Source organism: Scyliorhinus canicula, chromosome 2, assembly GCF_902713615.1.
Source record: "Scyliorhinus canicula chromosome 2, sScyCan1.1, whole genome shotgun sequence".
Classification (NCBI taxonomy): domain Eukaryota; kingdom Metazoa; phylum Chordata; class Chondrichthyes; order Carcharhiniformes; family Scyliorhinidae; genus Scyliorhinus; species Scyliorhinus canicula.
The window spans coordinates 8424366-8438844 of NC_052147.1; the positions used below are offsets into that span (position 1 = coordinate 8424366).

The following is a 14479-nucleotide window of genomic DNA, read 5'->3' on the forward strand; positions in this document are numbered from 1 at the left end:
CCGACCGGCCTGCAGACGCCGCTGACACTGCCCCCAGCCGCCACGAGGTTCCCACGGGCGCCGCCATCTTGGTCCCCGGACGCCATGTGCCGGCCATGGGCGCCGCCATCTTGGGGCCCCGGCTCCACGTGCGGGTCCTGGACGCCGCCATCTTGGGACCCCGATTCCACATGCGGGTCCTGGGCGCCGCCATCTTGGGCCAACACGGAAGGCCCTGCCAGCGATTACTCTGCCACCGAGGAGGATCTGGAACTCTCGCCACGACTTGCTTCCATCACACTCGACCTGTCGCGACCACGCACACTCGCCAAGACTACGACAACGATCCAGCTCAATGGACACAAACAAGATGCCTGCTGGACTCCGGGAGCACGGAAAGTTTTGTCCACCCTGACACGGTAAGACGCTGCGCGCTTCCCATCCATCCAGTTAAGCATAAGATTGAATTGTCCTCGGGTTCGCACTCCTTCTAAATCACCGGGTGCTGCATAGCGGACCTCACGGTTCAGGGGAGGGTTTTCAAAAACTTCAAACTCCTCATCCTCCCCTGTCTATGCACTCCGCCACTCTTGGGCCTGGATTTCCAGTGCAACCTGCAGAGCTTGACCTTCCAATTCGGCTGCCCTATTCCCCCTCTTACTGTTTGCAGCCTCGCGTCCCTCAAAGTGGACCCCCCTTCCTTGTTTACTAATCTCACCCCAGATTGTAAACATGTCGCCACTAGGAGCAGACGATACAGTGCCCAGGACCAGACCTTCATCGGGTCCGAGGTCCAGAGGCTCCTTAAGGAAGGAGTTATCGAGGCCAGCAACAGTCCCTGGCGAGCCCAAGTGCTGGTAGTTCGGACTGGGGAGAAAAAACGGATGGTCATCGATTACAGTCAGTCCATCAACAGGTTTACGCAGCTGGACGTGTATCATCTCCCCCGTATTTCCGACCTGGTTAAAAGGATCGCGAAATACAAAGTCTTTTCCACGGTGGACCTTACGTCCGACTACCACCAGCTCCCCATCCGCGCGAGTGACCGAAAGTACACCGCGTTTGAGGCAGATGGGTGCCTCTACCACTTCCTCAGGGTTCCATTCGGTGTCACAAATGGAGTCTCGGTCTTCCAATGGGAGATGGACCGAATGGTCGGCAAGCACGGTTTACGGGCCACCTTCCCGTATCTCGATAACGTCACCATCTGCGGCCATGACCAGCAGGACCACGACATCAACCTCCAAAAATTCCTCCGAACCACAAAACTCCTTAATTTAACCTACAATAAGGATAAGTGCGTGTTTAGCACCGACCGTCTAGCCATCCTTGGCTACGTAGTGCGTAACGGAGTGATAGGCCCCGATCCCGAACGCATGCGCCCCCCTGATGGAACTCCCCCTCCCCAACTCCCTCAAACGCTGCCTGGGCTTCTTCTCCTATTACGCCCAGTGGGTCCCCAACTATGCCGACAAAGCCCGCCCCCTCATCCAGTCCACCTCCTTTCCCCTGTCGATGGAGGCCCGCCAGGCCTTTAGCCGCATCAAAGTGGATATTGCAAAGGCCACGATGCATGCTATCGACGAGTCCCTCCCATTCCAGGTCGAGAGCGACACGTCTGACATAGCTCTGGCGGCCACCCTGAACCAAGCGCGCAGACCCGTGGCCTTCTTCTCACGAACCCTCCACGCTTCCGAAATCTGCCATTCCTCGGTGGAAAAGGAGGCACAGGCCATAGTCGAAGCTGTGCGATATTGGAGGCACTATCTGGCCGGCAGGAGGTTTACCCTCCTCATAGACCAACGGTCAGTAGCTTTCATGTTTGATAATGCACAGAGGGGCAAGATCAAGAACGACAAGATCTTGCGGTGGCGGATCGAGTTGTCCACGTACAACTATGATATCTTGTATCGTCCTGGGAAGCTCAACGAGCCTCCCGATGCCCTATCCCGCCGTACCTGCGCCAGCGCGCAGATTTACCGCCTCCGCTCCCTCCACACGGATCTCTGCCATCCAGGGGTCACCCGTTTTTACCATTTTATTAAGACCCGCAACCTGCCCTACTCCGTTGAGGAGGTCAGGACCGTCACCAGGAACTGCCACGTCTGCGCCGAGTGCAAACCGCACTTCTACCGCCCCGAACGAGCGCATCTGATCAAGGCAACCCGTCCCTTTGAATGTCTCAGTATAGTCTTCAAGGGTCCCCTCCCCTCCAACAACCGTAACACATATTTCTTGAGTGTTATCGACGAATACTCCCGCTTCCCTTTCGCCATTCCCTGTCCAGACATGACCACAACAACCGTCATAAAGGCCCTCCTATCCATCTTCTCCCTGTACAGTTACCCTGCGTACATCCACAGCGACCGGGGTTCCTCCTTTATGAGTGACGAACTGCGTCAATTCCTGCTTAGCAGGGGCATAGCCTCTAGCAGGACGACCAGTTATAACCCCCGGGGTAATGGTCAGGTCGAGCGGGAGAATGGCACCATTTGGAAGACCATCCTGATGGCCCTACGGTCCAGAGATCTCCCTATCCCCCGTTGGCAAGAGGTCATCCCCGACACCCTGCATTCAATCCGGTCTCTCCTCTGTACTACCACTAATCAAACACCGCATGAACGTCTTTTTGTTTTCCCCAGGAAGTCGTCCTCAGGATCCCCTCTCCCGACCTGGCTGGCCACACCCGGGCCCATCTTGCTCTGGAAGCATGTGCGGGTGCACAAGTCCGACCCATTGGTTGAGCGAGTCCAGTTACTTCACACCAACCCGCAGTATGCGTACGTGGAGTATCCCGACGGTTGGCAGGATGCGGTCTCATTTCGGGCCATGGCAGCGTGCGGCCTTCTCCCCCTACATCAACACCTCCCCCCCAACCCCAATTCCCCTCAGCGCCCCCACGACCCAGCGCACATGCCCCCTCTCCCCCGATTACAGCGTCTCCACCACCCACCCGGGGTACGGAGACACATCTACGACCGACGCTCCCGGAGGCAAGGACGACCATCGGCCCGACGTCACCGGCTCCACTGCGACGGTCCACCAGAACATCACGGGCACCCGACAGGCTGATCATGTCCATCTGATGCGACCATGGGACATTTTTCTTTTGGCCTTTGTTATTCTGTTGCACCTTAAGTTAGTAGTAGTAGTATTGTTTTTTTGCCACGAGCCAGTGGGAAGCCCACCTTTCTCGATTTTTGCTGCTCATACACCAGTCCTCGGACAACCCCCCCCTCTCTCTTCCACTTACACCCCCCCCTTCTTCTTTCTCCACAAGAGGTGAATGTGGTGGTATGAATGTGAGCACTGCCATTGGTGCAGAGCATGGATTTCCCATTGGCTCTGGCTGGTCATGTGCCTCTTGTCCGATTGACTGGGACTAGTCATGTGACTGCTCATCAATTGGTTGAGAGGCAAGTAGACCCCGCCTCCGAGGCAGGGTATAAGTACTCAGGGTTCCCGGCGGTCGGCCTTTCTCTGTAGTCGACCACCGGGCTAACAAGTAGCTGATTAAAGCCACAGTTTGGATCTTCATCGTGTCTTGAGTCCAATTGATGGTACATCACACTCTACACATTTATTTCAAAGATTTAAAGGGCTGACTTTTAAATACCTTGGCAGGTCCCTTTGACAGGTGCTTCTCACTATTATAAGAGATGATTTTGGCATGTCTGTTGATAGTTTCAATGAGCTTGACAGTAATGGGTTTATATGCATTTAATGCACATTTATGCCTACCTCTTACAATTCCAAAGGGCACCTGACCTCTCCAAAGGTGTCCCGGGGCAAGATCTAAAATTGTACCTTATTTCTCCTGGTTATCCAAATGAATCCACAAAGTTGAGACCTGCTCTTATCTGGTCTAATCTGCACACTTTGGGTTTCGTACACCTGGCTCATCAAAATTCCACTTTGATGGAGGTAACTGCTGAGTTGAATGGCGAGATACCTCTGTAGACTTGGCATGCGCAAAACTTCCCCGCCTTATCCCCATAACCCTTGATTCTCTTGCTGATTGAAAATCTGTTTATATCAGCCTCAGACCTACTTATCAACCCAGCCTCTAATAGCAGTGAAGAATTCCAGATTCACTACCCACATTCACTAATTACTACATTGCGTATTTTATGTTTGCCCTATTATGTATTTTCTTTTCATTACAGAATGATCTGTCTGAGCTGCACACAGAACAATACTTTTCACTGTACGCAGCGCCGGCCCTAGGGTTGCTGGCGCCCCGGGCAAGCTGAACTTCAGCGCCCTTCGGGGGGGGGGGGGGCCGAGGCGGTGGGGGGGGGGCCGAGGCGGGGGGGGCTGAGGCGGGGCCGAGGTGGGGGGGGGGGCCGAGGCGGGGTGGGGGGGCGGGGTTGGGGGGGCGGCCGGAGGGGGGGGCGGCCCTGGGGGAGGGCGGCCACCGCGCATGCGCTGGTTGGCAACAGCCCAACTGCGCATGCGCGGGACCCGAGTCTCTGGCGCCCCCTAACACATGGCGCCCCGGGCGACTGCCCGAGTTGCCGGTACCTTGGGCCGGCCCTGACTGTACCCCAGTGACAATAAACATGTGACAATAAACAAATCCAACAATGAGATAAGAAATTCCTCCTCGTCTCAGTCTTAAATGGGCAATCCTTACTCGAAGATTATGCCCTCTGTCCTACACTCACCCAAGAGGAAAAAAACCTCTCAGTATCCACCATGTCAAGCCCTCTGAGAATCCGAAATGATTCGATAAGGTAATCTCTCATTCATGGCCAACCTACTGAACCTCTCCTGATAAGAAAATCCCTCTATACCTCGTGAATCAACCTTGTGAGCCTTGTCTATAGGGCAGCACAATGAAATAGTGTTAGCATTGCTAGGGACCCAGGTTCAATTCCAGCTTTGGGTGACTGTCTATGTGAAGTTTGCATGTTCTCCCCATGTCTGCGTGGGTTTCCTCCAGGTGCTCTAGTTTTCTCCCACAGTCCAAGATGTGCAGATTAGGTGGATCAGCCATAAACAATGTTGAGGGTTATTGGGATAGGGCAGAGCAGTGGACCTAGACAGAATGCTCTTTCGGAGGGTCAGTGCAGACTCGGTGTGCCAAATGGCCTCCTTCTGCACGTTAGGGATTCTATGGATCTTTCCTTAGATAAGGGTATCAAAACTATTCACAGTATTCCATGTGTGATCTAACCAGTGACCTGAAGAGACAGCCCTATTTTTAAGCTACATTCCCTTTAAAAATTGGTGAGCTATCCACAGAAAATAAGAGGGTAATGTCTTTGAACTTTGCAGGCTTGTTTGGTTTGGGTATCAAATTAATGAGTCATATTTACAAAAAGACATTCCAGTTGGCAACAGAAGACATTAAAAATGCAAAAATAGTGGTGTAAATAATGTTAAATTGCATAACAGAGCCTTAATGTCTCGTCGAAAAGGTTATACCTCTGACAGTGCAGCGTCCCCTCAGCACAGCGTTGGCCCGCCAGATTTTTGTTGTTAATATCACTGGAGTGGGACTTGAAGCCTTTTGATGCAGAGACCAACTGGCCCACCGCAATTGCGGCGCAATTTGTTTATTGCATAGTCTTAAAACCCTTTTTACAATTGTGGGACATTGCGATGAAGCACCTTACGACCCATGAAATGTAGTCACCGTTGTAATGGGGGGGGGGGGGGGGAGAGAAGAGGCACAGCGGCCAACTGACGCGCAAAGGTGCCACAGATTATTCGGTGCCGGGATACCGTCCCGGACTCTTTCCAAATAGGCTCGTAGAGCCGTTATGCCACGCAAAGAGGCCATTCAGCCCATCAAGTGCATGTCGGCTCTCTATACTCCAATTTATTGGGATGTTTTCCGGACGCCCTGGGGGAGGGAACACCTCGGTTTAAGGTCCCTCCGAAAGACAGTGAGCCTCTCCACTGGAGACATCAGACTTTCTTATTGGGAAGGAAGGGGGGCTGTACTAAGCTTTTCCTGCACGGGCTGTGTGTGTGAGGGGAGGGGAGGAGGGGGGGGGGGAGGAGGGGGGGGGGGGAGGAGGTAACGGTCTCCTCCTTTGAGGCGGTTGCATTCCCGTGTCCTCAGGGCGCAACTGACAACCGTTGGGGGCGCGTGCCCCCGCCCCGGGGCGCTCACAGAGAGAGATGGAGCGGGTGGGAGAGAGCCCCGGGGGGGGGGGGGGGGGGGTGTGTGCGAGCGGCAGAGGGACAGAACCAAACAGAGAGGACACCCAAAACAAGACCATAGTGACGGACCAATCTAACCTGCTGGCCGGAACTGACGCCTCCCCCTCCTCCCGCGGGTGATTGACATCAGCGTCGTCCACTGGCAGCTTCCAACCCGGAGGACGTGTCGGCTCAGCGTGGGACTGGCAGCCAATGGCGGGGCCAGGTGGGCGGGGCGGTGGCTGAGCTGTCAAGTTCGGTTGACTGAGAGGGGGGGGGTGGGTTGTTGAGAGTAGTAGTAACCGTCAATGGGAGGGGAGATTTCTGTCTTGTGAGCAGATTATTTTTTAATATAAAATTCAAGAACACCGCTGGATAGCTTCGTATTCAATCGTTAAAAAAAGGACTGGGGTTTGCCGTCGTCGCGTGAGGTTTTGAAAGATGGAAGAAGGGTATGATGAAGGTGACATGTTTACAGTTGAACACGAGCTGAAGAACGGTAAGAGCGCGAGCCGGAGCCCCGTTAGTGCGAGCCCGACCAGGGAGCGCGTTCCCTCCCTCAGTGAGGGAGCGCGCGCCCGCGGCCCCAGGGGGAAGCGCGACCCCGATCCTTTGGGGGCGGGTGTCCGAGGCCCCGGGAAAGCGCGCGTTCCCGTGCTCTCTCTACCCCCCCCCCCGGCCCGGGTTCGGGGTCAGCGCGCGCGATCTGGTGAGCGGGCGCCATTGGTCGCGCGAACTCTCGCTTGCCCCCAGCCATTGGGAGAAGCCTGAGCCGGATGCGCGAACCCGCGCTCCTTCCCCCCCCTTCCCGGGCAGCAGCCGTTATAACGGGATTCTAACCCCGGGTGGGCACCGCGCATCTTATGTCCTCGGCGGCAGCAGCAATGGTGTGAAGGGCTGTTTTAAAAAAAAAACAACATGCATGATGGCAAATGCACCTCGGGCAACCTATTGCATTCAAAAGATAATTTAAAAAGGAAACCCCTTCCTCCTGCCCGGGACTCGAAAGTTTGCAGCAGAGAAAATCAAACGCATCATTTGAAATGAATGCAGCCCGGGATGGGGGGCGGTCTGAATTGGTGCGTGAATGATGTTTAAACCCCCAGTCGCCGCTTTAACTCGGCCAATGCATTGCACCTCTTTAAGGGCAGCACGGTAGCATTGTGGATAGCACAAATGCTTCACAGCTCCAGGGTCCCAGGTTCGATTCCGGCTTGGGTCACTGTCTGTGCGGAGTCTGCACATCCTCCCCGTGTGTGCGTGGGTTTCCTCCGGGTGCTCCGGTTTCCTCCCACAGTCCAAAGATGTGCAGGTTAGGTGGATTGGCCGTGATAAATTGCCCTTAGTGTCCAAAATTGCCCTTAGTGTTGGGTGGGGTAACTGGGTTATGGGGATAAGGTGGAGGTGTTGACCTTGGGTAGGATGCTCTTTGCAAGAGCTGGTGCAGACTCAATGGGCCGAATGCCTCCTGCACTGTAAATTCTATGATAAAGACCTGTCTGAAATCTCAGTGCTGCACTTTGCCATTGGTGCTCCCTCGCTGACACGGGATATCTTTCCTGCCTCCCCCCCCCCCCCCCCCATCTCTGACGGTTAGTTGCATTAAAACTCTGGGAACCGTCCTGCGCACATGAGGATTTTGCTAATGCCTTTTATTTTCTCTCGGTATTTGGGGTAATCTTTCCGGGGGTGGAGGAGGAGGGAATGACGCCGTAGTTGTCCTCACCACTGGGATTAATAACGATGGACCCCAAAGGTATTTGCAGGCTTCGAAAGGCTGTCATGTTCCCCCCCTCTCAGCAGTTGTGTTTGTTGTTTGTCACACCGAGTTATTAAACTGCCAAGGCTTGGTTTCTGACAGCTGTCAAACACGTTTATTTTTACTGCATGGGGGTACATGTTCAGGGGGATGTGTCCGAGCAGATTTTTCCCGCGACGATGCTGGATTTCCTCCTTTTGAACTTTTATCTATCATGAAATGGCATGTCATTTTTAAAAAGCTAGGTGAGCAAGGTATTTTTTTGTTGTTGTAGAAACTGATGAATTTAAGATGAAGCTGTTTGAAAAAAATCAGGTGTTTTCTCATCAGCTCATCGTTAAGTAAACATATATTTCCCCCTTTTGCCGCAATTGAAGCTTGATTTTCGTTTGGCGGGGGCAGGGATGAGGGGATCTGTTGCATTTGCCAAGCTGTAAAATAAGTGGGAGAGGAGAGTTAGAATGAACAGACAGTGATGTGCAGTAGTGGGAGCAGTTAACACCTCAAGTAATGCCATGAGATTGAAAAGACCTGACGCGATTATTTAACACCTCGGCACAAAATAGTGTTATTGACTTCGGCAAAGAATATATTTCTACCGTGTATGTGTTTTCTGATAAGGGGGGGAAACACTTGAGAGAAGTGTGTGTCAGCGATACCCTCGCAATTTCTTCCAGCGTCACATTTCATAGAACTTTGCAATCACCTTTCTTTGTATTGCGTTGAGAATAACGAGTTTGAGAGAAAGAGTAGGATTTGAAGCTATTAGATGGTTTTTGTGCTAAAAGGCTGTCACCTACATCTTGAGTTTGAGGTTGAGGCACATTGGTCTGCTGTGAAACAGTAAGAGTGGCGCAAGTGTGGAACAGCTTTCAACCACCACTTCTATTCCTAACCAGGTTATGTATGAATGGAAGCTTTACTTTGAATTTAAGTGATGCTACCTGACACTGGATGTCAGGAAAGATAGTGTCCTTCCATCCGTCGAGAATCTCATACAACACAAGGGAACCATTTGGCCACTGCTTGTTCCGATCATGTTAAATTATTAAGCTTAAATATATTGTACACACTTTATCAAAGCTTGAGGTTTGAACATGATCATGGTAACTGAACAAGTGTTAAAACAACCTGTTGTGATCTGACAATTGAAGGGTTTTAGTAATATTGGCGTCAAAATATTGGGACAAGTTAAGAGTTAATGGGGTTAGTATGAGTTTGACAGCAGTTGTCATTTTTTTAAAATTCTGTTTGCAGAGCCTGGGTAGTTTTAGCAGCCATCAAGTGAAATTTACACAGGAATGTATTCATCAGTTTGGGCTACTGCACAGTGGATTGACTGGGGAGGTCTCTGTGGAGTTAATATGCTCTTGCAACCTGCAAAGATAATGGGTGGGACTCTCCGTTGGTCGATGCCAAAATTGGGATGTGTGATCGGGCGGAGAATAGCCCCGATGCCGAAATCGCAGCAGGACGGCAAATCGCGATGTTCCGCCTCCCCGAAAATGGCGTCTGTGCAATGTATGCCGTGTTGAAACACTGTTCGCATCTCATTAGTGGGGCCCACCTGCGATGCTCTGCCTCCGAATTCCCGATGGCACAGTACATGTGTGCTCTCACAAATCGTGAACCCTGCGAGGTAGCTGCTGAGAGAGGGCGTACGGACAGTGCCCGACATCGCCATACTTCACCAACAGTCATGCCGCTTGCCGGAGGACTTCTGCCAGGGATGGGGGGGAGTAGATGGGGGTGGCCAGGAGGTGGGCTGTGGGGTTGGGGTGGATGGGTACGCAACACCATTACCGCAGCCGGCAAGACAGCAATGCGGCTGCGCATGCCGCTGACAGCCCGCTATAAACCTGGTGCCCTGGGTCATATAGGTACCCACCCCCGCCCCACCCCCACCCCGGGGCAACCCCTTGGATGCCCTCTGGCCCCAGCCAACCCATTAGCTGTATGGGTGCTCCAGCACAACCTGCTCCATCTTTTCGGCCGCGACCTGTGTGTGTGTGGTGTATAGTTTAAGCATGGTTGCAGCTTGTCAGCCCTGCAGGTGTGTCCATCACGGACCCGGCGATTCCTGCATCTATTTTCATGGGTCTTGCTGCTGTTCCACGCGACGCCACAGCTAGCCCCTCACCGATAGTGGAATTGGTGCAGGTCTGGCACCATTTCTTTCTGACGTGAAACTCCACGGATTCGCTGTTGGCGTCAACGCTCAGACTCAGAAATAGAGGATCCAGCCCAATGTATTTTTTTTTTAAATTTAGAAAACACAATTCATTTTTTCCAATTAAGGGGCAATTTAGCGTGTTCAATCCACCTACTTTGCACATCTTTGGGTTGTGGGGACGAAACCCACGCAAACACGGGGAGAATGTGCAAACTCCACATGGACAGTGACCAGAGCCGGGATCGAACTTGGGGCCTCGGCGCCGTGAGACTGCAGTACTGCGCCACCGTGCTGCCCTCTCACTGTATTTTCCAGCTTGGAAAGATGAGGTCATTTCTGAGTGGAGCTCGGAAAAGCAGAGAGGCAGTGATTTTGGAGAAGCTTGAGAGAGAGGAGCTGAGTTCTGAACTTCCTGATTCTGAGTACACAATTATTTCCACGTAGGATAGTTTGTAAAAATGTAATAATATTTTAAGCATAGTCTTGTCTGAAGACAAGGATGAAGATAAACAACCTAGAAGATATTCAGCCAGCGTCTGAAAGGGTTCCAACTGGAGCCAAATCTGTTTTTATAAAACAAGTATTACTCTCAGCCCTGCTAATTTTAAGATGGATTAAGAATTTTATGTTTGTTTTCTTGTTTAATTGGAAATTGTACAGTAGTGTTAAGGGGTAATTGTAAGCTGTTCCTTTCGGGTGTGAAGTTAAAAGTTTAATATTATCTTCATCAAGTTTTGTTTTAGAAATACCAAAGCCCTATTTTTTAATGCAGTCACTCCTGAAGCGAATCATTCTTTCCGCAAAATCTTAAAATAAACTAAAATATTGGTTTTTCAGTCCAATATCCCAACCACTGTTGGAGCCTGATCTGGGATCGTAATACTGTTGCAAATTCAGTATTTCAAAATCAGCTCCTTGGTATTTAATTTTTGTCATATGATATGGTATGGTCTCATGGGCAGTGGACAGCAACTCCGTGTCCCACCCCAGGTCAAGGAAGATGCCGTTGTGCCATATCGCCATATTGCAACCAAACCTATTGATTATCAACCTGAAGATCCTTCCAACATGCCAATGACAGGTGGTAAGAATGAAAGAGATTCTTGGTCAGCATGTGATGGAAAGAAAGTTAGTATAACCATCACTATCCATAGCTCCAGGCTACATATAACACTTATATACATATGAATTAGGAGCAGGAGTAGGCCTTTCGGCCCCTTGAGCTGCTCTGTCATTCAGTACGATCATGACTGATCTGATTGTGGCCTCAACTACACATTCCGTCTGTCCCTGATAACCTCTGATTCCCTTGTTAGTCAAAAATCTATCTACCTCTGCCTTAAAAATATTCCGTGACCCTGCCTTCACCGCTCACTGTGGAAGAGAGTTCCAAAATTCATGACCCACTGAAAGAAAATAATATCATCGTCTTCAATGGGAGACCACTTATAGTAGCCCCTAATTTTAATCTCTCCCACAAAGGGAAACATCTTTTCAGCACCCACTGTTTCATGTCCCCTCAAGATCTTGTATATTTCAATAAAGCCACCTATCATTCTTCACTAAAGGATACAGGCCCAACCTTTCTCATAAGGTAATATGAGGGTAATATAATGTACCTCATGCAATATATCAGTCAAATGAGTCTTCTCTGAACTGTTTCTAACACAATTATATCCTCTTTTAAATAAAGAGACCAAAATGATACACGGGTACTCCAGATGTGGGCTCATCAACTGTAGCAAAGCATGCCTACTTTTATAAGACTATAAGACCATAAGACATAGGAGTGGAAGTAAGGCCATTCGGCCCATCGAGTCCACTCCACCATTCAATCATGGTTGATTTCAACTCCATTTACCCGCTCTCTCCCCATAGCCCTTAATTCCTCGAGAAATCAAGAATTTATCAATTTCTGTCTTAAAGACACTCAATGTCCCGGCCTCCACCGCCCTCTGTGGCAATGAATTCCACAGACCTACCACTCTCTGGCTGAAGAAATTTCTCCTCATCTCTGTTCTAAAGTGACTCCCTTTTATTCTAAGGCTGTGCCCCCGCGTCCTAGTCTCCCCTGCTAATGGAAATAACTTCCCTACGTCCATCCTATCCAAGCCATTCATTATCTTGTACGTTTCTATTAGATCTCCCCTCAACCTCCTAAACTCCAATGAATATAATCCCACGATCCTCAGACGTTCATCGTATGTTAGGCCTACCATTCCTGGGATCATCCGTGTGAATCTCCGCTGGACCCGCTCCAGTGCCAGTATGTCTTTCCTGAGGTATGGGGCCCAAAATTGCTCACAGTACTCTAAATGGGGCCTAACTAGTGCTTTATAAAGCCTCAGAAGTACATCCCTGCTTTTATATTCCAAGCCTCTTGAGATAAATGACAACATTACATTTGCTTTCTTAATTACGGACTCAACCTGCAAGTTTACCTTTAGAGAATCCTGGACTAGGACTCCCAAGTCCCTTTGCACTTTAGAATTATGAATTTTGTCACCGTTTAGAAAATAGTCCATGCCTCTATTCTTTTTTCCAAAGTGCAAGACCTCGCACTTGCCCACGTTGAATTTCATCAGCCACTTCTTGGACCATTCTCCTAAACTGTCTAAATCTTTCTGCAGCCTCCCCACCTCCTCAATACTACCTGCCCCTCCACCTATCTTTGTATCATCGGCAAACTTGGCCAGAATGCCCCCAGTCCCGTCATCTAGATCGTTAATATATAAAGAGAACAGCTGTGGCCCCAACACTGAACCCTGCGGGACACCACTTGTCACTGGTTGCCATTCCGAAAAAGAACCTTTTATCCCAACTCTCTGCCTTCTGTCTGGCAGCCAATCGTCAATCCATGTTAGTACCTTGCCTCGAATACCATGCGCCCTTATTTTACTCAGCAGTCTCCCGTGAGGCACCTTGTCAAAGGCCTTTTGGAAGTCAAGATAGATAACATCCATTGGCTCTCCTTGGTCTAACCTATTTGTTATCTCTTCAAAGAACTCTTAACAGGTTTGTCAGGCACGACCTCCCCTTACTAAATCCATGCTGACTTGTCCTAATCCGACCCTGCACTTCCAAGAATTTAGAAATCTCATCCTTAACGATGGATTCTGGAATATTGCCAACAACCGAGGTTAGGCTAATTGGCCTATAATTTTCCATCTTTTTTCTTGTTCCCTTCTTGAACAGGGGGGTTACAACAGCGATTTTCCAATCCTCTGGGACTTTCCCTGATTCCAGTGACTTTTGAAAGATCATAACTAACGCCTCCACTATTTCTTCAGCTATCTCCTTTAGAACTCTAGGATGTAGCCCATCTGGGCCCGGAGATTTATCAATTTTCAGACCTTTTAGTTTCTCTAGCACCTTCTCCTTTGTGATGGCAACCATATTCAACTCTTCCCCCTGACTTTCCTGAATTGTTGGGATATTACTCATGTCTTCTACTGTGAAGACTGACGCAAAGTACTTATTAAGTTCCTCAGCTATTTCCTTGTCTCCCATCACTAGATTACCAGCGTCATTTTGGAGCGGCCCAATGTCTACTTTTGCCTCCCGTTTGTTTTTAATGTATTTAAAGAAACTTTTGCTATCATTCCTAATGTTACTGGCTAGCCTACCTTCATATTTGATCCTCACCTTCCTTATTTCTCTCTTTGTTATCCTCTGTTTGTTTTTGTAGCCTTCCCAATCTTCTGACTTCCCACTACTCTTTGCCACATTATAGGCTCTCTCTTTTGCCTTGATGCATTCCCTGACTTCCTTTGTCAGCCATGGCTGCCTAATCCTCCCTCTGATAACCTTTCTTTTCTTTGGGATGAACCTCTGCACTGTGTCCTCAATTACTCCCAGAAACTCCTGCCATTGCTGTTCTACTATCTTTCCCACTAGGCTCTGCTTCCAGTCGATTTTCGTCAGTTCCTCCCTCATGCGCCTGTAATTACCTTTATTTAACTGTAAAACCTTTACATCTGATTCTACCTTCTTTCTTTCAAATTGCAGACTGAATTCTACCATATTATGATCACTGCTTCCTAAGTGTTCCCTTACTTTAAGGTCTTTTATCAATTCTGGCTCATTACATAACACTAAGTCCAGAATAGCCTGTTCCCTCGTGGGCTCCATCACAAGCTGTTCCAAAAAGCCATCCTGTAAACATTCAATGAATTCCCTTTCTTTGGGTCCACTGGCAACATTATTTACCCAGTCCACCTGCATATTGAAGTCCCCCATGATCACTGTGACCTTGCCTTTCTGACATGCCCTTTCTATTTCGTGGTGCATTTTGTGCCCCTGGTCCTGACCACTGTCAGGAGGCCTGTACATAACTCCCATTATGGTTTTTTTGCCTTTGTGGTTCCTCAACTCTACCCACACAGACTCCACATCGTCTGACCCTATGTCGTTTA

General features: G+C 49.9%; 2 protein-coding genes across 5 annotated transcripts in view; one reads left to right on the forward strand and one right to left on the reverse strand.

Annotated features, from left to right (window-relative positions):
• Positions 1-6309, reverse strand: part of dglucy (D-glutamate cyclase) — a 98118-nt gene extending 91809 nt beyond the window's left edge. For 2 of the 3 annotated variants that reach the window (XM_038773398.1, XM_038773368.1), the window contains exon 1: positions 5410-5589. The gene's annotated coding sequence lies outside the window, so the exon portion shown is untranslated. Of the gene's footprint in view, positions 1-5409; positions 5590-6231 lie in introns of those variants that run through there. The other variant, XM_038773391.1, reaches the window with a different exon arrangement.
• Positions 6310-6413: 104 nt separating this feature from the next.
• The window catches only part of rps6ka5 (ribosomal protein S6 kinase, polypeptide 5), a 264579-nt gene continuing 256513 nt past the window's right edge, over positions 6414-14479 (forward strand). For both annotated transcript variants that reach the window (XM_038773338.1, XM_038773347.1), the window contains exon 1: positions 6414-6631. In XM_038773338.1, coding sequence (XP_038629266.1) covers positions 6574-6631 — 58 coding nt within the window. In that variant the 5' untranslated portion in view covers positions 6414-6573. The remainder of the gene's footprint in view (positions 6632-14479) is intronic.